This window comes from Chlamydomonas reinhardtii, chromosome 1 (assembly GCF_000002595.2).
Source record: "Chlamydomonas reinhardtii strain CC-503 cw92 mt+ chromosome 1, whole genome shotgun sequence".
Classification (NCBI taxonomy): Eukaryota; Viridiplantae; Chlorophyta; class Chlorophyceae; order Chlamydomonadales; family Chlamydomonadaceae; genus Chlamydomonas; species Chlamydomonas reinhardtii.
Window position 1 is genome coordinate 5,332,865 of NC_057004.1, and position 26,668 is coordinate 5,359,532.

General features: G+C 66.1%; 5 protein-coding genes across 5 annotated transcripts in view; 3 read left to right on the forward strand and 2 right to left on the reverse strand.

The window, feature by feature from the left end:
* CHLRE_01g037400v5 (uncharacterized protein) overlaps positions 1-3,130 on the forward strand; it is a 6,352-nt gene extending 3,222 nt beyond the window's left edge. The window contains exons 7-12 of the mRNA XM_043058743.1: positions 278-377; positions 722-813; positions 1,122-1,205; positions 1,546-1,642; positions 1,963-2,093; positions 2,743-3,130. Of these exons, the coding sequence (XP_042928657.1) occupies positions 278-377; positions 722-813; positions 1,122-1,205; positions 1,546-1,642; positions 1,963-2,040 (451 nt within the window). The 3' untranslated portion in view covers positions 2,041-2,093; positions 2,743-3,130. The remainder of the gene's footprint in view (positions 1-277; positions 378-721; positions 814-1,121; positions 1,206-1,545; positions 1,643-1,962; positions 2,094-2,742) is intronic.
* A 68-nt stretch (positions 3,131-3,198) lies between these two features.
* CHLRE_01g037450v5 (uncharacterized protein) lies at positions 3,199-6,940 on the forward strand. The gene has a single exon (XM_043058744.1). It carries the CDS (start codon positions 3,411-3,413, stop codon positions 6,690-6,692), a length of 3,282 nt encoding a protein of 1,093 aa, XP_042928658.1. The 5' UTR covers positions 3,199-3,410; the 3' UTR covers positions 6,693-6,940.
* Positions 6,941-6,954: 14 nt separating this feature from the next.
* CHLRE_01g037476v5 (uncharacterized protein) lies at positions 6,955-8,338 on the reverse strand. Its single transcript, XM_043058745.1, has 2 exons — positions 7,997-8,338; positions 6,955-7,455 (listed from the first exon to the last, which is right to left on the reverse strand). Exons 1-2 carry the CDS (start codon positions 8,194-8,196, stop codon positions 7,332-7,334), a joined length of 324 nt encoding a protein of 107 aa, XP_042928659.1. The 5' UTR covers positions 8,197-8,338; the 3' UTR covers positions 6,955-7,331.
* Positions 8,339-8,578: 240 nt separating this feature from the next.
* Positions 8,579-9,860, forward strand: CHLRE_01g037500v5 (uncharacterized protein). The gene is made up of 3 exons (XM_001689601.2): positions 8,579-8,919; positions 9,148-9,256; positions 9,577-9,860. Exons 1-3 carry the CDS (start codon positions 8,614-8,616, stop codon positions 9,705-9,707), a joined length of 546 nt encoding a protein of 181 aa, XP_001689653.2. The 5' UTR covers positions 8,579-8,613; the 3' UTR covers positions 9,708-9,860.
* A 12-nt stretch (positions 9,861-9,872) lies between these two features.
* On the reverse strand, positions 9,873-26,638 carry CHLRE_01g037550v5 (uncharacterized protein). The gene is made up of 32 exons (XM_043058746.1): positions 25,378-26,638; positions 25,156-25,188; positions 24,934-25,023; positions 24,361-24,737; positions 23,517-24,111; positions 22,769-23,290; positions 22,391-22,630; positions 21,905-22,234; positions 21,582-21,742; positions 21,349-21,435; positions 21,114-21,234; positions 20,596-20,934; positions 20,159-20,445; positions 18,970-20,001; positions 18,529-18,798; positions 17,843-18,241; positions 17,508-17,682; positions 17,000-17,175; positions 16,344-16,665; positions 15,814-16,181; positions 15,451-15,607; positions 15,032-15,244; positions 14,575-14,857; positions 14,146-14,385; positions 13,715-14,001; positions 13,087-13,486; positions 12,596-12,798; positions 12,271-12,382; positions 11,908-12,129; positions 11,475-11,732; positions 11,055-11,263; positions 9,873-10,707 (listed from the first exon to the last, which is right to left on the reverse strand). The coding sequence occupies exons 1-32, from the start codon at positions 26,077-26,079 to the stop codon at positions 10,570-10,572; spliced, it is 9,348 nt and encodes a 3,115-aa protein (XP_042928660.1). The 5' UTR covers positions 26,080-26,638; the 3' UTR covers positions 9,873-10,569.
* Positions 26,639-26,668: the final 30 nt, after the last annotated feature.

The following is a 26,668-nucleotide window of genomic DNA, read 5'->3' on the forward strand; positions in this document are numbered from 1 at the left end:
GAGGAGGGAGGGAGGGAGGAGGGAGGGAGGGAGGAGGGAGGGAGGGAGGAGGGAGGGAGGGAGGGGTCTCCGGTGCAGGACCCCGGCAAGGGCATCGGTGCGGCCGACATGGTTTTCGGCGGGGTCACCTAGTGCGGGGCTGGCGGGGTCAACGGTGCGGAGAGGGGCGGCGGGGGTGACGGGGTGCCGTGCCGTGTGCGTGGCGGAATGCAGTCACTGGCGGGAACGGACGGGCACTGATCCTGTTAGCCCATGGCTCATCCTGTCCACCCCACAGGCTGGAGACGGCGGAGACGGCGGCTCTTAAGTATGAGAAGCGCGATAAGAAGGGCGGGCCCACAGGCTGGGGCGTGTTCGCGCCGGAGAACCTGTACCAGGTGCGGAGGCGGCGGCGGCGGCCTGGGGGGTGTGCGCGTCAGTTTGTGTTACAGAGCACAAGGAAAACATTGCGCAAAGACAGTGTATGCGATGCAGCGGTGTCTGCGGAGGTCTGCGGCCATGCAGGTTGTGTGTGTATGTTGTGGGCTGTGGGCGTGCCGGGCATGGACACGGTTTGCGTTTGGGGGGCAGCATGGGCGGCGCCCGCAGTGCGGAGCTGGCTGACGGGCAGAGCTGTTGGCAGCTGCTGCTAACGTGTGTTCCACGTGGCAGCTTCGTGCTCCTGGTGGCCCTGATCCCCGCCCCTTACCAGATTCACTCTCTCCCTGCCGGTCTGGGACAGGCTCACCTGAAGCGCGCGGAGGCGGGTGTGGCTGCGGCCTACAGCGTGGAGGACTATGAGAGGGCCAAGGCGGCTGACCCAGAGTTCTACAGGTAAGGAGGCGGGCGGGGGGGGGTATGGAGGTGGGCGTGGAGGGGTAGGGATGCGGGGGAGCAGCAGTGCAGAGCAAGGGAGGAGCAGGGCCTGCGGGGGCACGTGGCCTGGGGTGGTCCCGCATGGCGTGCTGCACGCCGTAGCCGTCGCTGCCGCCTAGCTTTCGGCGTGTACGCGTGTTTGCGTGCCCCAGTCCTGATCTGCTCCTCCTGACCTCAGCAGTCTGGGGTCAGCGCCAACCCGCGGGTGCGTCGCTCATTGTTATGCAAACCCTCCTCTGCTCCCCCTCCTCTGCTCCCACCCCCAGGGGCGCTGACAGCCTCAAGTACGGGCAGCAGCCCAAGCTGCCAGCCGCCAACGTGGAGAAGATGGTGGCGGAGCTGCAGGAGCGGTGAGGCAGGGGGCGGGGGAGCGAGGGAGCGGGCCAGTGTGTGTTTCTTTGTTAGGAAGCAAGCACAACGGGAAGGGACGTGTGTGTGTGTGTGTGTGTGTGTGTGTGTGTTTTGTGAAAAGAGGGGGATCGATACCCATCGATACCCACTAAGGGGGGTTGAATGCGTGGAAAGCTGGCCTGGATGCCTGGGGCGCAGGGCTGGGGTGCGCGTGTCGGCCTGGCATGTGCGGGCAGCTAGCCAGCAACGCTCACTGGGTGTCAGCTTTGATGCCTGACGCCCCCCTCCTGCCTCCTCCTCCCGCCTCCGCCACCCACGCTTTGGACCTCACGCCCTCAGCGACCGCAAGAAGGACGAGTTCAGCCGGCGGCGGGCGCACAACGACGGCTCCGACGTGGACTTCATCAACGACCGCAACGCCCACTTCAACAAGAAGGTGCGGGGGGAAGGGGGTGGGCGGGTTGTTAGATACTAGCCCAACCTATAACCGAACCCAATGCAAGAGAGCAAGGATGAGAGCGAGGCCTATGCTTTGGCAACGGAGGGGCACGGGGAGGAGAGCTGAGGTTGGCTTCCCAGCGTGGGGGTGGCAACGGGGTGGATATGTCTTCGTGAAGGCGGATGTGCTTCTCCATTTTGACACAGGCATCACATGGTATCCACAGACCCGACCTTGACCACCAACAACAACCCCACCACCCATTCCCCCGCTGCCCTAACCTTGCAACCTCCCCTCCGCCCACCTCCACTCTCCAGATCCAACGCGCGTTCGGGCAGTACACCACCGAGATCAAGGGCAACCTGGAGCGCGGCACCGCTCTGCCGGACCGGTAGTAGTGGTGGTGGTGGTGATGTGGTGTGGTGTCGGCGGCGTCGAGTGTGTTCAGGTGGGTGGGGCTCGGTGTGTTAGGGGTAGGTATCGGATAGAGGAGGGCGGGGTGCTCACATCTCCTCTCAGTAGCGGTGGTAGGGTAGGTCGCACAATAGTGCACTGTGCCAATGCACACGGACGGGCGTCCAAACCTTTCAACGTTAGGGTAGGGCGCACGCATTCGTTGCCCAGCTGCACGCATGCACACGAGCACAAACCGCCGGTGGCCGAGTCCCCAAGCCGAAAGCACCGGCTGGGGGTGGTAAACGGAGAGAAGGTATCACCTGAACGGCGCACAGTGAAGCACGCAGCGGGGCGCCGGCGCCAGCGCCGGTGTCCCGTGGGGCGCACCCTTGAGCTCTCGCGCGGCGGGTCCCCAGGCGCGCAGTGGCTCGGGTGGGGCTCCTACACACACCTGCACACACCGCATGACTCGCGCCGCGCTGGTCGGACATACGGTAGAGGCACAGCATGGGGTTTGTGATGGGGGCCACACAGCCATGGGCCAACAGCCTGGCAGGGCCGAGGACACCCGTGGTAGGAAGTTGCGGCGTCGCACCCGGCAGCCCTGGACGCCTGTGTGCGTGTGTATCGCGGCACACCCTGCACTCGCGGCCATGTGCGCAGGCCGTAAGCGCCCCCGCCCGCTGCCATGCTGCTTGCAGGTTGGACTGGTGCAGGTCTCTGGCAGCGGCAGCAAAGCTGTTGGTGGAAGGACGGCACGGCAGCAATGCAGCTCGAGAGCACATGTTGTTTCTGACGGTGGTGTGTCGAGCACTCTTTCTCGCGTGTTGTTCTTACTTGGTTTGGTGCCTGCTGAGTGCCAGGAGCTGCGATGTGTGACTGCGGCCGCGGCCGCGCTGCCGCCAGTGTAATGAGGCTATTGCGTGCTGTGAGCTGGGTAATACAATCATGATGTTCGATGAGTTGATGACCGTGAAAGACCCCTTGCCCTTGGACTCCATCCGTTCTTGCCCGGGGGGTTCGGCGGGGTTTTGACAGGCCGGCCGGGCGGCCGCGGGGCGCCATGCGGCTTTTAAGGATATCAAAGTGGCAGTGAGTTACTCGCCAGCAGTTTTGTTACTTGACACACGCTTACAGAAGAATTCGGCCGGAAAAGCCCTAGTGCAGCGTTTCCTTGCAACACCTGTGACAGCGGCTTTGGAGTACCACCACGCTTACAGGCTGAACGCCATTCTGCTCATTGCGAAAGCACATCAAATGACTAGAATTTAGGAGCTTCGGAGGAGCGCTCTGAGCGGCCATACACACAATTCCCCGCGACATTGCAGCGAGCTGTCAACCCAGCGAGCTCGTTGCGCAGTGGTGCTGCATGGCACACGAAAACATTTCATTGACCGCCGACTGCGATGACGGCGGAGCCGTGACGGAGCCCGAACATGGCGGTCTCGCGAGCATGCCTGCGCTGCCCCTTGCGACGCTGTGGGCGCACCTCTCTACCGCGAGCCGGCGGAACCTGCGTGCGACCTGCGCCTCTCTTCGCCGGGCCATCGACTGGGAGCTGCTGCGGGCCTGCGTCGTGTGTGCTGGGGCGCCCGGCAGCTGCGCAGCCGCGACACCGGCGCCAGCAGCGGCCGCCGCCACGCTGCCGCCGCTGGCAGCCGAGGTCATGCGACTGCTACACGGCGCCGTTTGCGACACGGCTACAGCCACGCACCTCGGCCGCACCTCGCGAGCCTGCCGCTGCAGCCGCGGCAGCTGTAGTGCCTCCGGCGGCGGCGGCGGCGGCACGTGCTATGCGGCTACGGCTGCGGCGGGTCGCTACCAGTCCGTCCGTGCACTGGTCATCACCCACGCCCCGCCGACACCACCACCACCGCCACCACCGCCACCGCAACCTGCCCCGCCTCCCTCCTCCAGCGCCACAGCCGCTGCGCCGCCGTACCCCTACTACCAGCGCTACGCCCCCGCGCCGCCGCCGCCGCCCCCGCCCGCCACCCTGCTCCGCTCCTTCGCCCACTGCCCCGCCCTCACCACCCTCATCCTAGCAGACCTCCGGCCCTCGCCCGCGCCCTCGGAACGCGACCTGCTCGCCATCGCCGCCGCGCTGCCCGGCCTCACGGCGCTTCACGTGCTGTGCTCGCCCGGCGCCCGTGCTGCGCGTGCTGTGGCGCCGCCGCTGGGCGGCCTGGCCGCGGGCTGCCCGCGCCTGCGCGCCCTCACTCTGGACCTGGGCCGGCGCGGTGTGGTGGGGGCGGCGGCTGCGGGCGTGGCCGGCCTGGGGCGGCTGACTGGCCTCAGGTCACTGACACTGGGGCTGGCGGACACGGACGGCGACGAACGGGAGTGCCTGGGCGGCAGCGGTGCGGCAGGCAGCGGTGTTAATGCTGGTGGCGGTGGCGGTGGCGGTGGCGGTGGCGGTGGCGGTGGCGGTGGCAGCGGCAGCCCCGGTGGCAGCAGCAGCGAAGGCGCGGGCATGGGCGGCGTGGCAGGCTCTGGGGATGGCGTGGCGGCGGAGGCGCTGGCAGAGTGGGGTCGGGGGCTGGCTGCAAGCCTGTGGCTGCTGGCACGTGCCGGGCTGACGTCACTGGAGCTCCGGCTGCTGTCCTTCGGGCGTTACGAGCGGAGGCTGTTGCAGGCTGTAGCAGCCGGCAGCAGCAGTGCAGTGGCGTCTCAGGCGGCGGCTGGCGGAGGTGGCGGCGGCGGTCGCAATGGCGGCGGCGACATTGGTGGCGGGGGCGGCGGCGGCGGCGGCAGCGGGCTGCAACGCCTGAGCCTGCGGCTGATGCCCGCGCTACAGCACGCAGCGCCGTCCTCCGCGTCTTTCGCCTACACGCTTGGCGCAGGCGGCGGCAGCTCCGGCCTCGGCGGCGCCTTTGGCGGCGGCGGCCTCGGCGGCGGCTGCGGCGACGGCGCCGCCACCTCCAGCTCCAGCTACTGCACGCCATCCGCCTCCCTCAGCTACAGCCCGCTACCGCTGGGCAACAGCGGCACCCTGGGCGCCGGCGCCGGCGGCGTCACGTGGGCGCAGCCGTCGGAGGCGGACGGCATGCTGGCGGCGGCGGCGGCGCTGCCGCGCCTCACGTCCGTATCGCTGCCTGAGCTGCTGCTCACCTCCAGCCAGCAGCTGTCACGGCTGCGGGCCCTGACGGCCCTGACGGAGCTGAGGCTGGGTGGCGTCGTCGCCTCCGCAGTGACGGCGCCGGCGGCGGCCTCGCCGCCTGGAGGCGGCGAACGGGATCCGCCAGCGTCGCCGCCGGCGCAGCGGCACGTGCTCCCGGGCGTCAGGGCGCTGGTGGTGGAGGCGGAGAGCCCGTCGTATGGCGGCGGCGGCGGCGGCGCGGGACGGAGCAGGATGGGTCTGGGCGGGCCGCCCAGTGCGGTGGTGCCGTGGTGGTCTGCGGTGTGCCCCGGCCTGCAGCACCTGACGCTGACGCTGCAGTACGCCGGGTGGGCGGCGGCGCGGGAAGGGTTCGACGGCGGCCGTGGAGGCGGCGGCGGCGGCCTGGGTCTGTTGTATGATCATGGGGGTGGGGCGGGTAGCACAGCGGCTGCGGAGGCGCTAGGCGTGGCGCTTGCGCGCGTGGGCTGCGTGCGGCTGATCGCGGCGGCGGCGCGGCTGCCGCTGGCGGGCGCAGTCAGCGGTGGCGGAGCCGCCAGCGTTCCCGACCCGCGTACTTGGGCACCCGGCGGTGGCGGCAGCAGTGGCGGCGGCGGCGGAGGCGCAGTAGCAGCAGCGATGGCAGCAGCGGCGGGCGGCGGAGATGAAGGGGGCAGTGGCATGGCGCTGTCCGTACTGCGGCGCGATCTGCCCATTGTCATACGTACGGCGGCGGGCGCGGTACGACACCTGGAGGTACACCTGGACGAGCCGGGACAGCTGCGGGCGCTGCTGGAGGATGGGCAGCTGGCGCGGGCCCTGGCCGATTCGCATGCTGCAGCTGGTGCTGCCGCTGCAGCTGCTGCAGCAGCTACTGCCGGAGTGGCGGGAGGCGGCAGTAGCTGCCGCAACCGCAGTGACTGTGTTGGCCTTGATGGCGGCGTGACGGTGAAGCTGGTTACTGCACTCGGGTTTGGGGCCGCCAGTGGTGGTGGCGGCGGCGGCGGTGGCGGTGGGAGCGGCAGCGGTGGTGCGCGCAGCTGGATGGACATGATTCGGCTGTGTCTGGCGCTGACGGTGTTCGTGGAGCACGCCGGCCCCGCGCTCACATGCCTGTGCGTGTGCGTGCCCGGACTGATGGACAGCGTGTGCGGCGGCTGGGCTGGTCCCGGTCGCTACAGCCGCAGCAGTGACATCGGCAGTAGCAGCAGCGGTTGGGCAGTAGCGGCCCCTGGCGGCGCACGTGACATGGAAGCGGCGGCGTCGCGGGAAATGGTGTGCGACTTGTTGGGGTCACTGGCGGGGGTGGCGAAGGCGTCTGGCGTGCTGCTGTGCCTGCGTGGGAGCTGCCTTCGTGACAGCGACCGTGCAGGGCTGGTGTTTACGCTGGAGCGAGCGGCGTGGCAGCGGCGGGAGCTGCATGGGGTGGAGGGCGGGGCGGGCGTCACGGGCTCGGGGGCGGGGGATGGCAGGGGGCTGCTGCTGGTGCCGGAGGCGGCGGTGGGGTGCTGTGTGGGTTGCTGGTCCGACCCGCCCGTGCATGTTGTGCTGTGAGAGGGGTGCAGGAGTGCAGGTGTGGCGCGCTGGTCAGGGGAGCCGCTGGCAGCTGCTGCTTTGTGACGAGGTGTGGCTTGGAGAGACTTCGGTGCTAAGGCAGTTTGGTGTGGGGCTGTACGGTATGTGGCAGGTTGCTTGATGTGGGAACGAAGGGCTGGCACAAGCTGCTGGCGCTTAGGCAGCGTGACGGGCGTGGGTACGGGCGTGCGTGGCTGTATGTGTTTGATATGGAAAGAACGCTTCGCAGTGCAGGAATAAGATGCAATGCCGGTTACATCTTTGAGTTGCGGAGACTGCCTGCGCGGCGTGTGCAATCAACAGCAAGGCCAGTCCACAAGATCAATCATAACCAGTCTCTCATTCTCGCAATGCAACGTTCCAGCACAAATGTGTGCCGTCAAGTAGGTTGACAGACTGTCCTCCGGCGCCGCTTTGGAACCGGCTGGGGCCCCAACAGATGCAGCCTGACAGGCTAGACCCCGCTGGGTTGCACTGCTGCCGTATCTCCACAACAATCATGAGATCAGGGGCCAGGGGCTCACTCGCCGCCATCCACTGGCCACCTCTCTCACCCACTCACCTCTCACAACACCCAGTGTAGCCCAAGGCAACACCTCCCCGGGCAGGGGCAGCCCATCACATGCCCGGCACACGCCGGTCGCCGCTGCCGATGCCGATGCTGGCGCCGCAGGCGGGGCACGTGGCTCGCTCCTCAGGGTTCGTGCAGCCGCCCACCAGGTACACGTGCCCATTGCGGCACCTGCACGCATGCGCAGGGGCAGGGGCGGGGGCAGCACCGAGTTCGGCAGGGGTTGGGTGCAGGGTGCGTGGGCGTCAGAGGTAGGCCGGGCCAGGCCGGTAGTTGGTTCTGAAGGCGGGTGAGTTGGCCCACCGAACTACCGTAGGGACTCGTGGAGATGCTGAACTAGCTAGTGATCGCAGCCCGATACGAGTGGATCATCATGCCCAATCCAGGCAAGGAAAAGTGGAAAGCTATGGAGGGCGCCACGTAGGGATGCAGCACGCACTTCAAGGCTTGCATCTTCCAGGGCTGGGCCGGCCCCGCTGGCGAGAAGGCCCTAAACCACGTTCTCGCCCGCGACATCCAGGGGCCTAAAAAATGCCTAGTTTTAGCGTTTGGGCCCCCCCCCGGAAAGGGGTACTTGGCGAGATTCGAGGGCCGTATGCAGCCTCACGCGGCGAGAATGCACCCCGGGGAATGCCCAACCTTCCTTATTGCCTAAGGGCCTACATTGGGGGCAATTTCTTGCCGCTCCCCGAAGATGCAAGCCCTGACGCACTTGTAAATGGAGCGCCGCCTGTAATCGGGGTCTGACCGGAGAGCCGTCAGCACCCGCTGCAGCAGCGCCTCCTGCTGGGCTGCGGCGTCACTTGCAGCGCCGCTGCCACCACCGCTACTGCCGCCGCTACTGCCACTGCCGCTACTGCCACTGCCGCTACTGCCACTGCCGCTACTGCCGCTGCTATTGTTATGCGGCATTCGCCGCACAGCTGCAGTAAGCCAGAAGGTGGAAGGTGTGCGCGTCGGCAGCAGCGGCGTTGGGCTGGCCGCAAAAGAAGGGGTGCTTGCGGCGAAGTGCGGCAGCGGGCTTTTGCCCCGACCCGCTGCGACGCGGCGCCGCATTAGTAGTGATGAAGACAACATTGTATGAGCGTCTAGCAAACGGACTCACGCACCTTAATAAAGAGGCGCGTTTCCGCGTCCTGGGGGACATCAAGTGGGAGGGCGCGGCCGCCGCGGGGCGACAAGGTTGCCGTCATCAATGACCTTTGGCGGCCGTGAAGAGCTCGGCGCGTTTCACGAGCTGCAGAAACGTCAAGCTCTTGTTCAAGCTCTTGTTATTCGTGGCCTTTTCAGAGTTATCCCTTTACCTTTACTTACCTCTTAACCTCACAAATGCCGGCCCTGCACATGTGCATGCGCATGCCGCCCGCCGCTGCCGCGCCCAGCAGGCGGGGCGGCCGGGCGGCCGCGACTGCGGCGTCGGCTCCGCGGCTGCCGTGCGGGCTGCCGCCGCTCCGCCCTATCATTCCCGGGGTGGGCGTCTGCAGCGGCAGCCTGCACGGCATGGGCCAACCGCTGCCACCGGCACTGCTCCGCTCCGGCGCGCCGCACGGCCGGCCGGCGGCGGCCGCCTTCGTCATGGCGTGTGTGCCGGAGTCGTCCTCGGGAGAGCCGCCAGAGGTGCAGGCGCGCAAGCAGGTGCCTGGGGGATTCCGCGCGGAGGGCGGGGGCGTAACTGCGTAAGGAGAGGGCTTTGGCGCTGGGGGCTGATGGCCACAGGTTCACAGAGGCGTCATGGACGGGGTTCGCGCGTGTGCGGCCGTGCTCCTGTGCACCGGTTGATGTGCGGTGTTGCAGTCGCAAACTTGCCTTCCAAGTGCTCGCCGCTGGACACCCCACCGGCCACCGGCTCACCTCGTGTCACAGGGCCCATGCAACGTGACTGTGTCGCTGGGGACTGGCTCCAAGGTTCAGGTGCAGCTGCCCGCTACCGCCACCATCCGGGACCTCAAGAACCAGCTGCAGCAGCCGACGGGTGGGTCGGGGAGCGGGCGTGGGGGCTGTGGGGGCTGTGGGCGCGTGTCAGCCCCGTGTGCCACACGTACGGGTCGCCGGGGGCTGCGCCCACCTACCTGTGGCCGGTGTGCTGAGAACCTGTGCTGCAGCATCTGCATCTGCCAGCAACTGCGACGACGGTCCGATGCACTAACGCAATAGAGACTGCGCAACAGCTAGCTCACAGCCGCTGACATAAGGTACTGCAAAAGCATAGTCAGCCTGTGTGGCCACTGCGACGATTAACTTCACACCTAAACCCACGCGGCCCCCTTGATTGCCCACACCGCCCCTCATCAGGCCTGGAGCCGACGCAGCAGAAGCTGCTGGTTGGCTCGAAGTCCGCACTGCCCGACACCACCACCCTGGGTTCCCTGGCCGCCGCGGAGCTGTCGGATGTGGTGCTGGTGACCCGGGTGCATGGCGGATAGGCAACGCAAGGCAACGGACAGGAGGGGAACTGAGGAGGGTTCTGGACCTCACCCAGGGCCGTGGCCAGCATGCTGCATGGCAGTGTGCGGCTTCGCCCGCTGTTTGGTTGCGTCAAATATTTGCGTTTGTGAGGCGTAGGGAGATGTAGAAGCCGTGTGTTTGTTAAGTGCATTAATGGACATGGCTAACGTAGATAGAGCAGTACAACCGCACACGGAAGCTATCGAAGCCATTAACACTTGACACGCGTGCATGCCACATGCATCCCAGCGGCACGCAAAGAAGCCGTCATCAATCATGCATCCAAGGCCATTCGGGCCTTCACCATGCCAGACACGCACACACATGCCTGCACCACAGACAGCGATGGTGGTGGCGGATAAGGCTGTCCGCATTGCTTGTCTCATTCGTTAGTCGCACTTACTTGCAGTAAAAGCATAATATGGTTGAGTTGCGCGTGACAGGTCACGTTGCGGGTTTGTAATGGCACCGTATGTCTCACAATGCCCCAGACCATCGCCTGTGCCCTAGCACGCCCCCAGTGCAACGCAGTCAGTAACCAGCCGTCACACGAAATCGTCAAACAAGTACCACTGTCACGTCCATCGCAAGGCTGTCCTGGATGTTTCTGTTGCCAGCCAGCCACCTGGGCGAAGAGGACCATCGGCATCAGCCTGAAACTCTATAACCAATCAAATTATTGCAAGCGCTGTTATGCAGGAGTACCGTAGCCAAGCCGTGGTGCTTAAGCCTTCAATGCCATGCCAGGTCACACCATTGTGCCTCCATGGCCGCCCTCCACCTCCACCTCCTCCTCCTCCTCCTCCTCCTCCTCCTCCTCCTCCTCCTCCTACCACATAACTACTGCAGCACCACGCTGGCCGCCACGGCGGGACTGGACTTGCCGTACACGTCCGTGGCCCAGTACCACAGCGTGTAGGAGGGCTGGTCCAGCAGCCCCCCGGTGCAGGTACGGCTGATGGACACGCTGTACGACACCTGCAGCAGGCAGAGGAGGGGGGGAGGGGGTGTTTTCGAACATTCCCAATGAGGAGCCCGACACACGCGGATGCATGAGGGGGCACATGGGTGGCGGATGGATGAACACCGTGATGCATGCGTGCAGTGGAGCCTGCCGGTGCCGCGGCGCTTTCAGTGTCATACACGCGTGAGCATGACAATCAGTACCATGTGAGGCCGCACGGCCCAGTATGCCCAGTGCTAGCACCACGTCACCAGCTCTGCGTGAGTTTCCGGCTCCCAGCGGCAAGGGAGTAACGCGCGCGCTTCAGTCGTCCTCAGCATTCATAACAACCCTGACTCCATGATTAGTGGGCGGGGCTCACCGAGGGGTCGAACACGGGCAGCACGCCGGAGAAGGCATTGGAGCCGTTGAACTGGTCAAGCCGGTATTGCACCGCCGCCACCCGCGTGATGCGGAAGGCAAAGGTGACGGTGGCGGCGGAGGCGGTGATTTTGGTGATGGCCGGGTCGAAGGCCACGCGGTCGCCGGCGGGCAGGTCGAACGAGCCCAGCACCGGCCGCGTGGCGGCGCCTGCGGGTGTGGTGGTGTGAAGGATAGTGTGAAGGACAGTGTGAAGGACAGATTAACAAGTGGCTAAGGGTGGTAAGTTAAGATTGAGTGCTGGTGTCGAGTGGTTACATAAGGACCGACCGCACCGACTAGTTGTGTAGAGTCCTTAGCATGTATCCATCTTCACCAAGAGCCAAAAACAAGCACTGGAGTTCTGAAGCCAGCGCCTCACCCTGCTGCGCCAAGGTGCCCTGCTTGAGCGCCAGGGCGGTGTACGGCAGCGCCTGCAGGTTGTTGGGGTACAGCGCCAGGGCGGATCCGGCGGGCGGCGGCACCACGGCACAGGGCGCGGGCGCCGCCGCGTCGCAGGTGCTGCCGGGCGAGGCGTCGGGCGGGTTGCAGGTCACGTTCCAGCCGCGGTAGGTGGGCAGGTCGTCCGCGGCCACCAGGTACAGCGCGTGGGAGGTGGAGGCGGGCGCCGGCAGCGGGTCTGCGTGTGCGTGCGTATTTGTAAATGGAGCGGCAGCAGCATTATGTGAAGGAATGAATAGGCGGCGTGCTTGTCAGCAACAATGACGAATGAAGAAGCACGCATACATGGGATACTGGGTACGGCTGGGCGGGTGTTGGACGATTAGGCAAGAACAACGCACGGCCGCACGCACCCGTGCGGCAGGTGAGCTGCGCCTCTGTGGCGCCTCGCAGCGCGCTGTAGGGGTTGGGCGGCAGCAGGCCGCTGAGGGTGAGCGTGTCCGCCAGCACGTCGCTGGACAGCGCGGCCGAGCCCAGCACCACCGGGGCGCAGGCGCTGGGGTCGGCGCAGCTGCAGCGCGAGGCCGGCAGCGGGGCGCCGGACAGGATGGTGGAGACAGGCACCTGGTCCAGGCCTACAGGGAGGGGGGAGGGAGTGCAAATGCCAGCCCAAATCAAACCGAACCAAGCCAAATTAACGGGGCTAGCCGTTGGGCTGGGAAGCGACGCATCCAATGCGACTGCAGCCTCATATGTGCAGCGGGTGTAGGGCTCACCATTAATGCACGAGGCATTGCGGTAGATGGCGAAGGTGATGTTGCCAGCCTCACTGAGCGCCACCGGCAGGCGCATCGTGAACCGCTGCGAGTCCACGGTCAGGTTCTGAACCTGCACACACAGGGACACGAACATCAAGTCAGCAGCGGCACCTCCATCCGCTTGGTCAGGGATGCCAGGCCATCTTCGCCAGGGCTTCTCACGGCACCAGGGCATGTGGGCGCTCGGCGCCCATCCAAAGCCGCGGCCACAAACACAACATACGTGCTGCCCTCCCTTCCCTTCCCTTCCCTCCCCTCCCCCCCCAGCCCACCAACGCCCTACCCCGCCGACGCCCGCAAAGGTGGGCGGCACGTTGTCGGGCGTGAGCACGCCGCTGAGCGCCACCACCGTGTCCAGCAGCTGGGCGCCCTGCCGCACCGCCAGGTACACCGTGTAGTTGGAGGCGGGCGCCAGACCCGACAGAGCCGAGCTCATCAGCGTGGCGCCGCCCGGCAGCGGCGTGCCGGCGGACAGAGACACGCCCACTGCGTGGCGGGGAGGCACAAGAGGGGGAGAGTGTGACGAGCATGCACTTTTGGGCCTCTGGTTCTGTACAGAGAGGGTCGGCAGCGTGCGTGCGTGCGCTAGGATTAGGGAGGGAGGAAAGGAGGGCCGACAGGCAGAGGAAGGAGCGGGGGTTTAGGGAGTAGGGCGTGCGGCAGAGGCAAGTGCGGGGATGGCTCAGTGGTGCCTGAGCAAGGGACGAGGCACAGCTGCGCTGTGCTTGACACAGCGGAGTAGGTGGCTGCTTGCTGGGTGTGGCGGCGCCTTACCTCGCTCCACCTCGGCAGCCGTGGGCACGCCATCGCCGGACACCAGCGGGCGGCGCACCAGGTACGTCACACGGAAGGCCGCCGACGTCATGTTGGCGCTGATGAGGAAGCCGGTGTCGGTGATGTTGGTAACACGCGGCCAGCCCCTGATGAACGTGTCCTCCACCGATACGGTGAAGGAGGCGGTGGCGGCGCCCGAGCCGAAGGACACGGTGAGGGTGGTGGAGCCGGGGCGGATGGGCGACAGCACGTTGGCGAGGCGCGCGTTGCGCGGGTTGGGCGCCAGCGCGACAGAGGCGGTGGAGAAGAGCTGGAGCGAGGTGGCGGATGGGTCGTTCAGGTCGGCCAGTGTGCAGCTGGTGCCGCAGCTGCTCAGGCGGCCCATCACCCATACACTCGCCTGCGGGTGATGAAAGGACGTCTTCAGGGTGCATTGCCGTCAAAGCAAGATCGATCATATGCCATGATCATGGCAACTCCGTGTGCCACCAGATAAAAACCAGGCGGCGCACACTCTGACAGCGCTTCCTCCACAACAACAGGCACGGCACACCACACCTACACCCCCAACCCCTGAGCCGTCTGCCTCCAAGCCAAGCGTCCTTCATACGCCCACCGTCAACCTCACCGGCATGTAGTGGCTGAAGTCGCACTTGAACAGCCGCAGCGGCACATCGGGGCTGGCCAGGGCCGTGAGGGAGGAGCTGTTGAGCGCGTAGGGTGGCGGCGCGGCGGGCGCCACCGCGCCGTCCATCACAAACACCTGCAGCGCCGCCAGCGTCACCACCTGAGTGGAGTTGCTGGCGGTCAGCTGCGGCAGGTTGGCAAAGGTGAACCGCGCGTCCAGGCGGCACAGCCCGCCCGCGGCGGAGGCCGAGGCGATGGCCTGCACGTAGGGGCTGCTGGTGGTGGCGTCTGCGGCAGCCAGGGGATGGGGCGGGATGCCGAAGGAAGCGTCAGAGCCTAGCTTGGTGATTAGCATACGGCACGACTTGGTGACTCCACAATCTAAAACACGTTGTTGATGCTGAGCAGTATTCCTGCCGTCTCGGGACTCACCGCGCTGTACTGCGCACAGGTCTGCGCCCTGCGCCACCAGCACCTCCAGCCGGGGGTCGGCGGTCATGTCGCGCACGCGGCCGTCGTCGAAGGCCACCAGCACCGTGAGGCTGGCGCGCACGGGCACGGAGATGGGCGCCTGCGCGGCGCCGCTGCCGGGCGGCGCGATGGAGTCGGAGGACACCAACATGGCGGAGATGGCGGTGGGGCGGGGCAGGGCCACCTGCACCACACCCGTGCCTGCGCGCGCGTGTGTGCGGCGGAGGTGAGGTTTTAGAGGTCAGGAAGGAGGCGTCATGGAGTAAATGTGTGTACATAAACGCATGTGTGTGTGTGTGTGTGTGTGTGTGTGTGTGACGTGACCCGCCCGTGCGAATGCGGCATGCCAAGGAGGTGGTTGGTGGTGTAGCTGGCAACCACTCCGCTTACCCGTAGCCATCGGCAGCGTGCCGCTGCAGGCGCTCCAGCGGCTCTGCAGGTAGGGCCCGCACAACGCCGGCGCGCCGAAGCTCCCGTTGACGATGAGACTGACAGAGGCGAAGCCCGTCAGCGCCTGCAGCCGGAAGGGGATGCCGCTGGTGGTGGTGCTGTTGGCGCTCGTGAGCGGCTGTACGGCAGCGGTGACGCTGTTGCGGGAGACGGGCAGGCTGCTGCCGTCGCCGAGGGAGGCAAACACGCTGACGCGCGCGGTGGCCTGCTCCCAATTCAGTTGCTGCGGGCGGGGGGAGGGAACGGGCAGGAAGAGGGAAAGAACGGGGATCGGAGCGGAGGGCACCAGTCAGCGAGTACAGATGTTTCAAAAGGGGGGGCAGGCTGAACGGCGGATGTAAGTACATACGCCCTCCTTCGCATGACAGCCGCAGCGGTTCGCCAAAGCAATGCTGACCTGCATCGGTGTGAAGCGCAGGCGCAAGTTGTTCCCGGCGGACGGCAGGCTGCTGGCGGCGTCCGCGGCGGCGATGGCCACCTCCGTCAGCGCCACTGCGTCCAACGACTCCACACACACGGGAGTGTCTGACACCGCCAGGCGCACACTGGCCAGGATGGTGCCGTCCGCCGCCAGAGCCGACACCGTGGCACCCGCGGTCGCAGCCAGGCCCTGTCAAGTGCCAGAAGGTGCGTGTACAGGGGCGGGGTGAAACACACGCGTCAGCACACCATGCCCCGCAATCCATGCGTGTCATATGATACAGCATGCGACTGGTGAACTGCAGCATTGGGGGCGATGGATTGGACAAGCGCCTGCAACTGCTGCAGACCAGGCACGGAAGCTCGCGCAACCTCGCGTATACGGGACGGACTCACCACAGCGCTGGTGCCGCTGATGCGCAGCGCCTGCGGCTGGTCGGAGGTCCAGTTGGCGGCCAGGCGGCTCACGTCCACCAGCGACACGTAGTCGGGCGGGCCGCCGTTGCCGCCGTTTAGCCACGTGGCGTACAGCTGCAGCTGAGTACTCTGGTACCTGCAGGTAGGTAGGCAGACACACAACACACATTGCGTTCATGTTTGCCCCTTGCATTCCGACCCGCAGATAGATAGAACGACGGGCCAGGGCCGCGGTATGGGTAACGGAGGCAAGTGTGATTCGTCGCTCAACCGGGCGTAAACGGCCTTGGGCAAGAGCTTGCTGACACTGCACATGCGCACCCACACACATACACACCCCACCTGTCGCTGCAGCTGCTGGCTGAGGCCGCCGGCACATTGACGGGCAGTAGGCTGCTCAGCACCTTGTCCGGGTCCGAGGCATCCGCACGGAAGGTGCCCGGGTACCACACCGTCACAGCCACCTGCGCCTTCAGGGCAGCGGCGCTGGAGCCGGCCGCCGCAGCCAGGCCGCCGCAGTCCACGCTGAGCAAGGACTGCTTGGTGGGCTGTGTGTGCGTGGAGCGCAGCAGCACGCGGCATGTGTCGAGGCTGAGCACCGGCGCCAGGCTGCTGGGGGCGGTGCAGGTGCAGCCGGTGGCGATGGCGGCACTGGCGGGGGCGGAGAGCGAGGCCTCGACGGGGTCCGCCCAGTCGTACACCACCAGAGCCTGTTTGCAGCAGCAGCATGGACACGAGGGCACATGAAACACCAGCCACAAGTACGGTAATGGGTGCACCTTGCTTGACATAGCCGGCTTTCCTCCGCCACATGCCCTCACACACACCACTATCCGCTACCGTTAGACACCGATCACTCCATCCGTACGGACCTGAATGTTGGATGTGACAGAGTTGCCGTCCAGTACTGCTGTGTTGAACAGGTCGTGGTTGGGCAGGTAGCTCAGCAGCGCCAGAGGCCGCGCCGCCACCACGAACGCCGCCGCCGCCGCCGCGGTGCTGCCGCCGCTGCCGGCCGCCGTCTGGAAGTCCAACAGCCGCACCGTTGGGCCGGCCGCGTAGGGGTAGAGCGCGGTGTCGTTTGTGAAGAGCGATAGCAGTGGCACTGTGAGGCCGCCGCCGGCGGGTATGGCGGCTGGGTCCACCACCAGGGTGAAGTAGGCGTCCAGCAGCGGCACCGCTTGGCCCACGTAGCTGCGTGTGTGCGCGGTAGGATAGCAGAGGGGAAAGTGTGTATGTGCGTGTGTGCGGTAGGATAGCAGAAGGGAAAATGAATGTGCAGCTGGGCAGCAAGTGTGAGTGATAACACAAGGAGGGCGGGAGCGGGAGAACGGGCCACGACTTTGAGTGTGCGGGCGCACAGGTGGGGCGTATTTGGGTGCAGCAAGCTGGCAGCAGCAGCCCACGGCGTTGGCAGAGATACCGTAGCAGTAGGTGCGGAAGAGATAGGTGCACACGGGGTGCAACGGCAGCGTTTCTATGTCGGACACACACACACACACGCACACACACAAACACACTTACGCACCTGGCGTCCTGCAGGGTGCGTGACAGCGATGTGAGCCACAGCTGCATGCCGTTGCTGACGGCGCCGTCGGGCACCGCCACCGCGCCCAGCTCGCCCCACAGCGGGGAGCGCTCGGCGCGCACGAAGGCGAGGCGGGTGGAGCGGTAGTGCAGCGGCAGCGAGAAGCCGACAATAGGCTGTTGGGGGGCGGGGATGTGGGGCGGGAGCACGCCAGGAGGGTTCGTTGTGATACATCTCAGGAGGGGCGGGCAATGGAGATTGCTGCTAAACTATTGAAAATGGGGTTTTGGTGTTGCGTGCATGTGGGCTGAAAATGGCATTAGCTCGGAGGCCTCTTGCTCGGAGGGTGGGAAAAGCGCAGGCATCTGGACTGCCGCGGCGACCCGCCCCAGCGAGCTTCGAACCCCCGCGCACGCAGCCAAATTTGGCTCGGCAGGGTACCCGGCTCACCCTTACAACCAGAGGCCACCGGCAACTTTTGGATTTCCTACCCTCCTTCTTGCTCTACCTGGAGGGAGCTGACGATGGCAGTCAGGGTGGCGCGGAATGTCTCACCCGCCCGCAGCGGGCGGCTGGGCAGCGACAGCAGCAGAGTGGTGCCGCTGGCGAGTGCCGTCACGCTGAGGGTGACGGCGCTCTGCAGCGTCACCTGCAGCGCCGCCGAGCTCACCAGCAGCGAAGTCCTGCACCGGGCACGACGACAGCAGGGTCAAGGGCAGTGTAGAAACCAATTTACGGTAGTTCCATTCAGTTACGGTACCCTGCAAAAGCGGTACTACAGCACCGGTGCATCCCTTCTTCCTTCCTTCCTCCCTCCCTCCCTCCCTCGGCCTTGACGCTCACCCGTTGTATACGTCCACCTGCAGTGACGCCGTCGCGTTGCCGCCCGGCACCGGGAACACCTGCGCCGGCACCTCCACTGCACACGTGCCTGCACCGCCCACCAGCACCGTAGCACCAGCCGCTGCACCCGTCGTGCCCGAGCCCACGCCCAAGCCGGCGTCTAGCACGCACTCCGGCAGCACCAGTCGGCCGTCGCTTGTGGCGGCCAGGGAGGTGGTGAGCGAGGGAACCAACCGCAGCCCCGAGCCGCCCACCGTGCTGCGCTGCGCGCTGTCTAACAGCTGGAAGGCGAAGCGCAGCATGCGGCCGGTGTCGGCGGCGGCGGCGGCGGCCACGGCGGGCGGCTCCAGGTACAGCGTGGGAGTCTGCAGCACCACACGGACGCTGGCAGGCAGCGGCCTGGGCAGGGGTTGCCGAGTTGGAAGGGGGGAGGGGAGGGAGCAGCATTCAAGTATGGCTGGGAGGTGCACAGTGTTGATGGACACCCGTGGAATCCCCCTGGATGGCCAGTGGAGTGTTTGCAAGTCACCCGAGATTACTCCACAGGCTGGTAATGGTACTGTTTCATACGCTTCACCGCAAAAGGTTGCACGATTGGGCGCCGCTGGCCACTCATGTGCGCACCAATGACCCAGCCAACTCCACATGTTTGTACAGTACGGTTGCGACGCAAAGAAAGACCGCACCTGCTGGGCTGGAACACGAACGCGCCGAGCGGCAGGCCCTCCACACTCGCCACCACCGCGCCCGTGTTGCCGACCGAGCCGCCCAGTCCGCCGGTGATCGCAAAGTCCTGCACCCAGGAGCTGTTGCTGCCTGTGTCGTTTGCCGGCATGAGGCGCGACACGGGCCAGCCCAGGCTGCCGGACGACAGCGCCACATCCAGCCGCACGGCACGCATGGCCGCCCGCGGCGCGCACGAGCCCGCGGAGGTGTCGTTCAACACCTGCGTAGCCCTGCAGAAAGAAAATAAATCACGCGCATGGCGAAGCATTGTTCAACACGTGCTGCTGAGTGTTGGGACGTAGAAACACTGCGTGAGAAATGGAATGCGACGTGAGGGTGAAAGCATGGGCAGGGCAAACACAGCGTGCTTGGCTCATGACTCATGGACTCATGGCCCACACCTGGTCACGTTGCTGTAGTTGGGCGTGCGGCCAGGGAAGGTGCCCTCCAAGTCTTCCAGCACGGCCCACACCTGGAAGATCGCCCCGTCCGCCACACACAGACTCGAGCTAGCCGCCGTCCACGCCGCCTGCACCGGCATGCTGCCGCTGAAGTTGGCGAAGGAGGGCGCCGGGTAGGTGGACGGCTGCAGCAGCTGCTGCCGTGTGGGCACGGGCCCGCCGGCTCGGATGGCGATAAAGTATAAAGTCCCGGCTTTAGAGGCGTTCAGGGCTAGTGTGAGGCGGTTGCCGCTGGTGACGGTGGTGCTGTTGAAGGTCAGGATGGCGGGCGGGCTGGAGTCTGAGGTGCGCACGCCGGCGACGGTGGTGACCACAGTCTGTGTGTTGCCGGAAGCGTCGCGGCCGACCAGGTATAGGTTGTAGACCTGGCCCGGGGTGAGGCCTGGCACGGCGAACGTGGCGAAACCCTGGCCGCCAGTGTTGTTAGCGGGCGCGTAGGTCGCCATGCCTGCCAGCGGCTGCTGCGCTGTGGCCGCCGCGACGACGTTGGCGGCGTCCGGCGGCGGAGGCGCGGATGTGGTGGAAGAGGTGGCGGAGGCAGCAGCGGGCACAGCCATCCACAGTACCGTGCTGGGGGACTCGTTGAGGGTGACGTTGGCGGTGATGGCCGTGTCCGCGGTGCTGGCGGCGGTGGCGCGTGTGATGGTCGGCGGTGTGATGTCGGGCGCCGTGAGCGTCAGCGTCACGATGGCGGGCTGGATGTTTCCGGCGGCGTCCGCGGCGGCGACCGACAAGCTGTAGGTGCGTCCCGAGCCCAGCGTGTTGAGCGGCAGCTGCTGCCAGCCGCCGCCGGGGCCGAAGTCAAGGTTGCCGGCGCGCAGCACGCCGGGCGCGGGGTCGCTGAGGTTCATGTTGAGCAGCGCGGCGGCGGAGGGGAAGGCGGTGGGCGGCGGCGCGTACTGCAGTGCCAGCAGCGTGGTGCCGGCCTCACTGAGTGACACGTTCAGGTCCAGGCGGCAGATGTAGCGGACCCTGCGAGGTGGCGCAAGTAAGTACGGCATACGGTACAGACGTCATAATAGATGGCATGTGGACATGATGGAGACATTGCACGCCAGGAAGGCCTTGTTTTGATGCAAGAGCGCGTGAAAGGATACCCTATTCTCGTGCTTTTGAGGCGCCAACCCACCTGTCACACGTGAAGCTACCGTCTGTGCCCGCAATGGCCACGGCGGTCAGCAGCGGCGGCGTGCGGTCCAGCGTGGTGAATAACACCCGCTGCGGCGGCAGCACCTGCCGGTTGCGCTGCGGCGACATGTCCTGCGCGATCATGCAGCTGGTGTAGTTGTGGGCGTCGCTGAGGCCGCTGGTGTTGAAGGCGAAGCTCGCGGGTGCGCCGACGGTGCCCACAGAGCCGCGCGACACGAAGTTGAAGTTGCCGGTGATCGCAGGCAGGCTGTCCACGCATTGGAACAGCTGCACGTGGCATGGACGCACATCGAGGACGGCGAGGCGATGCGTTGGCGGGCAAGAACTGGCTCAAGGCACGCCACCAATTACAGCAACTACCGGACACTGGACACCGGGGGAGCACGCACCCGGCCGAGGGCGGCCGCACACGCGCACCTGTGCCGTGGTGGGGCACGCCACGTCACCAGCCAGCAGGAACCACCACATCAGCGCCGCCTCATCCGTGGCGCCGCTCAGCCGCACGTCGTACGGCCCGGGCGCCGCCGCCGCCGCCAGCCACGCCGGCGGCAGGTTGTCCTCGGTGGACACCGCCACCACTCTGACCTGCGGCTGCACGTTGCCGGGCAGGTCCTGCGCGAACAGAGCCACGCTGTAGTTGGTCTTGGCGGCTATGCTTGGGTCGTTGAAGACCAGGGAGTACGCGGTGAGGCCGGAGGGCGGCGTGCCGGCAGCGCTGACGGTGGTGGCCGCGCTCGCGCTCTGGATGAGCGGGCCCTGTGGACGGAGCAGGGTAGTAATAACAGGGTGATGGGGTTTGCGGGTGGGGGGTGGGAGGGTGGTAGTTTATTCCAATTCCAAGTAAACCAAGAGGGGGGTTGGAGGTATGGGTTTGGGGATGAAGGGATGGCGGGTTCGAGTTTGGAGGGCTTGTTGAGATAAACGGTGCGGCTTGCCTGCGGACTCGGCGGGTAGGCGGTCTGGGCGCCAAAGGTCAGGTTGGCTGCCGCGGCAGTGGTGTACAGGAAGGCGGTGACTGCGCCCGGCTCGGACAAGGTGACGGTGAGGTTGAAGGCCCTGTGCAGGAAGCAAGGGTGGAATGCGATGATGCTCAGCGATGGTGTGAAGCTTGGGAGACACAAGCATGGCTGGCACGAGAGGCAGGTTACTTTGACCATGATCCCCGCTTACCTGAAACCGGGCGCCGCCTGCACTGACAGCACCACTGGCGGCCGTAGATCCACCGTGTGCAGCTGCGCGCTGTAGGCACGCTGGTTCCTGTGCACCGGCAAGCAAGAATCGGGTGAGCGGCTACTACGTACGGGTTGCTTCCGGATACCCTGACCTGCAGTACTCGTTACCCGCACCCGCACCCCTCCCCTCCCTTCCTCTCACAGCAGCCCGCAGCTTCCCGCAGCCCCCACCTGTTGGTGTCCTCTGTGATGATGCGCAGGGTGTAGGTGGTGTCGTTGGCCAGGCCTGCCAGCAACTGGCTGGTGGGGCCGTCGCGCACGTTGGGCAGCACCAGGCAGCGGGTGGGCGCGGCCAACAGCTCATAGCCCGACCGCAGGTAGGCAGCGTCGATCTGGGAGGGGGTGCAGGGGTAGGTGCGAGCATGAGTGGCGCGCCAGGGAAGGTTCGGGCGTGGGGCGAGTGTGGAAAACACGGCGCCGGCAACGCTTTTGCTGCAATGCTGCGAACAGGTTAGGGAGGCTCGTGCTGCGCGCGTCACCGGGCGAGCGCACACCTTGGAGGTGTCGCATGCGACAGTGCGCGGGCAGGCCGGCGCGAACACCTGTGTCGAGGGCAGTGGGTCCAGGACCGCCAGCGTGCCGCTGCTTGCTGCGTTGGCCGCCTGCAGTGTCGACTGCGCGGCGGGCGGCGAGTTCTGCAGCAGGCGCCGCCGCTGCCGCTGCTGCTCGACCCCGTAGCCTTCCGCTGCTGATGACCACATGTGGCCCAGCCGGAGCTCCTCGCCAGCGTCACCAAATGCATCAGGAGCCCACAGGCTGCGGCGCCGGGCGGCTGCGGTTGTGGACTGCTCCGTGAAGCCCGTGGCTGTCCCCGCGGGAATGGCCTACAGCAGCAGGGGGGGGCCCGCCCATATCAGTATCAAGACATGCCCTTGCGACGGCTTTTGAGTTTCGTTAGTTCATGAGAAGCGAGGCGTGTGTAACGGCGTCATGCACGGCGGAGCGGTGCTCAGCATCCGGCTCCCAACCGTTCAGCCGACCTGCTGCGGGGTCGTGGACAAGGGCTGCGCCATCATCAGGTACACGATGCCTGACGTGTCGAGCGCTATTCCGCTCAGCGTGGCGCCCGTCGCCGTCACCGCGCCGGCGGGCACACCCGCGGCCGGCGACAGCATCGGGGCCGAGGCGTCCGCGGCGGTGGTGACCACCCCCGCCAGGACCGGCCCATTGGTGGAGGCGGCGGCGGTGGAGCCGTCAGCGCTGCCGACCGACACAAACACCTGCAGCAAATGCAGCGCACATGTCAGCATGAGTGTCATCATGAGCAAATAAGGCTGGACACATTGCGATCCCGATACCGCATCCATGAAACGACACGGAGCTGGCACTCCCATGGCTGTTGGGCCTCGCCTTCGCACCTTGTAGGTGCCCCCCGGCGCCAGGGCCGACGGCCCGGAGTTGCACATGGCGCCGAGGCACGGCGCCGGCATGGCGCAGGCGCAGCTGCCGCTCAGGCCGCCAGCGGCAGGCACACAAGAGCAGCCGCCCAGAGAGCCCGCCGGGATCGACACGTTGCTGAACCCATCCACTGAAATGGTGGTGATTACGCCGGCCTGCGTTACGTTGACCGCGCCCGCCGCCACCTCGCCGCCCACGCCCACCACCCCGGAGAAAGGCGCCGCCATCAGCGACAGCGTCTGGCCCGCCACGGGGTCATCGCTCGCGTACGACACGAAGGCACCACCCGACTGGGCGTACAAGACTGTGTGCAAGACCAGGTAGCGGACAATGCCGGGCGAGGCAAGGGTGAGCGAGATGGCAAGTGAGCTGGGGCCGGTGGCGCGCGCGCTGGGCGACACGGAGAAGTCGGGCGCGCGCGAGGCCGACGGGCTGGAGGAGGGCTGTGATGACGGGAGCATGGTGTCCGGTGCGGTAGTGAGCTGCGAAGGGCAGGGCACCAAACACACCGGTTGTTGTTGAACTGTTATCGACATGCCTCGAGCGCCGCCAGCAGCCAGGGCTCATTTAGCTTCAGGGCCGCCCTGCCAGCGGCTCCGCGCCCTACGCGCCCACTCCATGTCATTGCAATCCGCTTGCGCCCACTCGCCCCCCACCTCCCGCCCCTTATCCCCGGCCCGCCCCTCTCCACCGTGCCCCTCCACTCACGGGCAGCTGGAAGAGCGACTCGCTGTCGGCGAAGGCCACCAGCAGCATATACGACTTGGCGGGCAGCACCTCGGGGCACAGCGCGCAGGCGCCCGTCAGCGACCCCGGCACCTCACAATACGCCATCGCCGACGACGGCGAGCCGCCGCCGCTGCCACCGCCGCCGCCGCTCATGCCGCTGTCCGTCACCATCCACGTGAACTGCCGGCCCTGCGTCGTGGTGCGCTCGCCGCAGGCGGACGCCGAGGCGCCCAGGCGGGAGGCGCCCGCCGGGCCGCGCATCAGAGCGCGCACGTCCGCCGCGGCGGGCGTGAAGTTGGCAGCCAGGAGCGACACGCGCGGCACCAGCGCATAGAAGGCAGTCGCCCCCGCCGTCATGTTCACTGTGAACGCCAACCCGTCCGACCACAAGGACGTCACCGCCGGCCCCGTGCCGGTGTATGGCACGACCACCGGCGGCGCGTCGCCGCCCCCGCCTCCTCTGCTGAGCAACCCCGCCAGCAGGCCGATGGCCAGGATGAGCAGCAGGAGGAATGCGATGAAGAGCCACAGCGTGGTGCGCCGCTGGTAGCAGTGCGCCACGTTGGCCCACCACCTGCACGCACACACACACGCACACACACATAAACAACACACTGTCCTTGTGCTCTTTAACACACATAAACACACACACAAACACACGCATATGACGCGCATGAGGCAGGACGCCCGTGCAGGTAGCAGTTGAGGGTCAGCAGCAGCGCGTGCCGGCACGCGCATGACAAAGCCGTGTTACTATCGTCAACGGGCCCCCCCCCACGAAATGGATTGATGGCTGTACGTATGCTAAACGTATCCCACTCACTTGAAAAACGGCCGCGCGGGGCTGAGCACCGGCGGCACTATAAGGGACAACAGCGGCGGCCCACTCCAGCCCTTGCCGCGTGTCGGAGAAGGCTGCTGCTTTGCCGGCGATCCATAGCCCCCCGCCGCCGGCGCCTCCGACGTGTGCGTCGCGGGCCCGCCCTGCTTCCAGCGCGAGGGCGATGGTGGGCTGGGCAGCTGCTGCAGCAGCCCCTGCTGCTTGGCCGCCGCCGCCGCCATCTGCAGTTTGTGCTGCTGCTGCTCCCGCTCCATCTCCAGTCGCAGGCCGCGCAGGTCGGCGTCCCGCGCCACCAGTGCCGCCTGCAGGCCGCGTATCTCCTCCGCGTCCTGGTCCTTCAGCCGCCGGAAGAAGTCGTACTGCGAGCATGACAAGCGAGTTGCTGCGGGGTTGGAGCTACGAGTATACGAATCAGCCGTCGACTGGGTGGGCAAGCGCACCGGCAGGTCTGCCACAGTGCCCAGCATGCAAGCCCCAAGCGTGTTTGGTAAGGTGCATGGGGGGCTCCAGTCAAGACCTAACAAGGCTCAGCTATGCCGTGAGGCTCCTGCTCACCAGGTTGCTCATCTGGTCCACGATGCGTGCCTCCAGCGCCTTATCCCCCAGGCCCAACGACTGGATGATGGGCTCGACGATGATGTCCTCCTGGGGTTGTGTGGAGCCAGGGGCAGGCGAGGGAGGCGCTGAGGCGAGCGGATTCGTGGAAGCCAGGGTGCTAGGAGAGCACGCGGTGCACGGGTGCGGGCCATAGCCGTACATGCAGCCTTACGAACTCACCTCATACTGTACATCCTTTGGCACCGTGTACACCTGCGCGGCACGCAGCAAACCGTGGTAAGGCACCGCCGGCACATGGGACACTCCGCGGCAGGCGGCATGCACACAGGGTCGCAGGTCAAGCGCCACCACGAACTCCAAGCAAGCGCATCCACACGGCAGGGCAGCGCCACTGTACAAGCCCAACCAGGCCCAACGCAACAACACCATTTCCCAGCTCGCCTTCAGGTAGTCTGGCATCTTCCCCGGTGACCTATGTGAGTTGAAGGAATCATGGAAGCGCCGGTCAACCCCCGGCTCGCTTGCACCGCCCGATGAGCTGGCGGTTTGGTTGCCGCCCCCGCCGCTGCTGCTGGCCCAGCGCCCGCCGTCAAAGCCTGTGCCTGTGCCGCCGCCGCCGCTTCCCGATGTGCCGGCGTGGCTACCGCCGAAGCTGCCGGCGTATGCGCTGCCCGCGCCGTAGCTGGCAACCCCACCAGTTCCCCCGCGCGTTATCCACTGGGCCTCGGGCTCCATGCGACGTGGCCGCGGCGGCGGGCCCGAGGGCAGCAGGTCCTCATGTGGAGGCCTACGGCTGCCGTGGTGATGAGGGGCTAGGTGATTGCCGTGCTGTGTGTGCGGGCCTGCGTGGCTGCCGTCAGGCGGGTGAGGGTGCGGGCGGCTGGCGGGCAGGGGCGGAAGTCCGTGCATGGGCGCCTGTCCTGTCGGCGGAGTCGCGTGTTGCTGCGGCGAGGGCCATGGCGCGCCCGGCCCCGGCCGCGACACGGTATGTCGCACGGGGGTGCTCTGAGCGGAATTGCTGTCGCCGTCCAAACGGGCCCGGCCCTTAACGCGGCCGGAGTCGTTAAGGCCGTCCGCTGCTTGCGCTGAAGGCGGACGTAGCATGTGGAAGCCCGGCGACTCATCTATGTTATTGTGTGACATTATTACTTGATGTTACAAGCGCCAAGCGCTCAGCGAGCACATTCCGGCTCGGAAGAAACCCGCATTTCCACTTCAGCGTTGACTTGGAACCGTCCGAGCGCTAGGTGTTCTTGTTGCCCGAATAGTAAAGCTGCAAGTGATAAAACAAGAGAAATAACAATTGGAAATGAACGGTCGCGTGAATTGCCCAGAGTGCGAGCGCGCTAGCAACGGTGCAGCTGTGTGGGAGGTGCAGGCTGAATTGGGTTATGCGTAAGCAGTGAGAAGTCCTTTACGAAATATACTTCGAGCGCCAATTGCTTGGGCTGGGTCGGCGTGCTAGGCGAAACGACACAACATAGGCTGGATCCAGTGACGACAGCCGCGGCAAGAGCCAGGCCTGTCACCCAAGGCATGGCTCAGAAGACATTCAGTTTCACAATGCTTTACCACAGGGCTGACGTGGATTCGGCGCCCGCCACTGGTACCGGGTTTGTGCCTGGGCTGGGCAGCTGTGAATGGCCCGCCCGCACTGTCGCCTTCCATTGACATTTGCAGGTTCTGCAGAGATTATCATACCTCCTACTACGGCATACTTGCACATGGGCTG

Excerpts from the sequence above, each read along its gene's own strand:
- CHLRE_01g037450v5 (XM_043058744.1), top strand. The coding sequence starts at position 3,411 with ATGGCACACGAAAACATTTCATTGACCGCCGACTGCGATGACGGCGGA.
- CHLRE_01g037476v5 (XM_043058745.1), bottom strand. The coding sequence starts at position 8,196 with ATGCCGCATAACAATAGCAGCGGCAGTAGCGGCAGTGGCAGTAGCGGC. Across the intron at positions 7,456-7,996 it reads AGGCGGCGCTCCATTTACAA|GTGCCGCAATGGGCACGTGT; the intron begins GTGCGTCAGGGC and ends GCATGCGTGCAG.
- CHLRE_01g037500v5 (XM_001689601.2), top strand. The coding sequence starts at position 8,614 with ATGCCGGCCCTGCACATGTGCATGCGCATGCCGCCCGCCGCTGCCGCG. Across the intron at positions 8,920-9,147 it reads AGGTGCAGGCGCGCAAGCAG|GGCCCATGCAACGTGACTGT; the intron begins GTGCCTGGGGGA and ends CTCGTGTCACAG. Across the intron at positions 9,257-9,576 it reads CCAGCTGCAGCAGCCGACGG|GCCTGGAGCCGACGCAGCAG; the intron begins GTGGGTCGGGGA and ends GCCCCTCATCAG.
- CHLRE_01g037550v5 (XM_043058746.1), bottom strand. The coding sequence starts at position 26,079 with ATGTCACACAATAACATAGATGAGTCGCCGGGCTTCCACATGCTACGT. Across the intron at positions 25,024-25,155 it reads CAAAGGATGTACAGTATGAG|GAGGACATCATCGTCGAGCC; the intron begins GTGAGTTCGTAA and ends ACACAACCCCAG. Across the intron at positions 22,631-22,768 it reads CGCCGGGGGGCACCTACAAG|GTGTTTGTGTCGGTCGGCAG; the intron begins GTGCGAAGGCGA and ends CATTTGCTGCAG.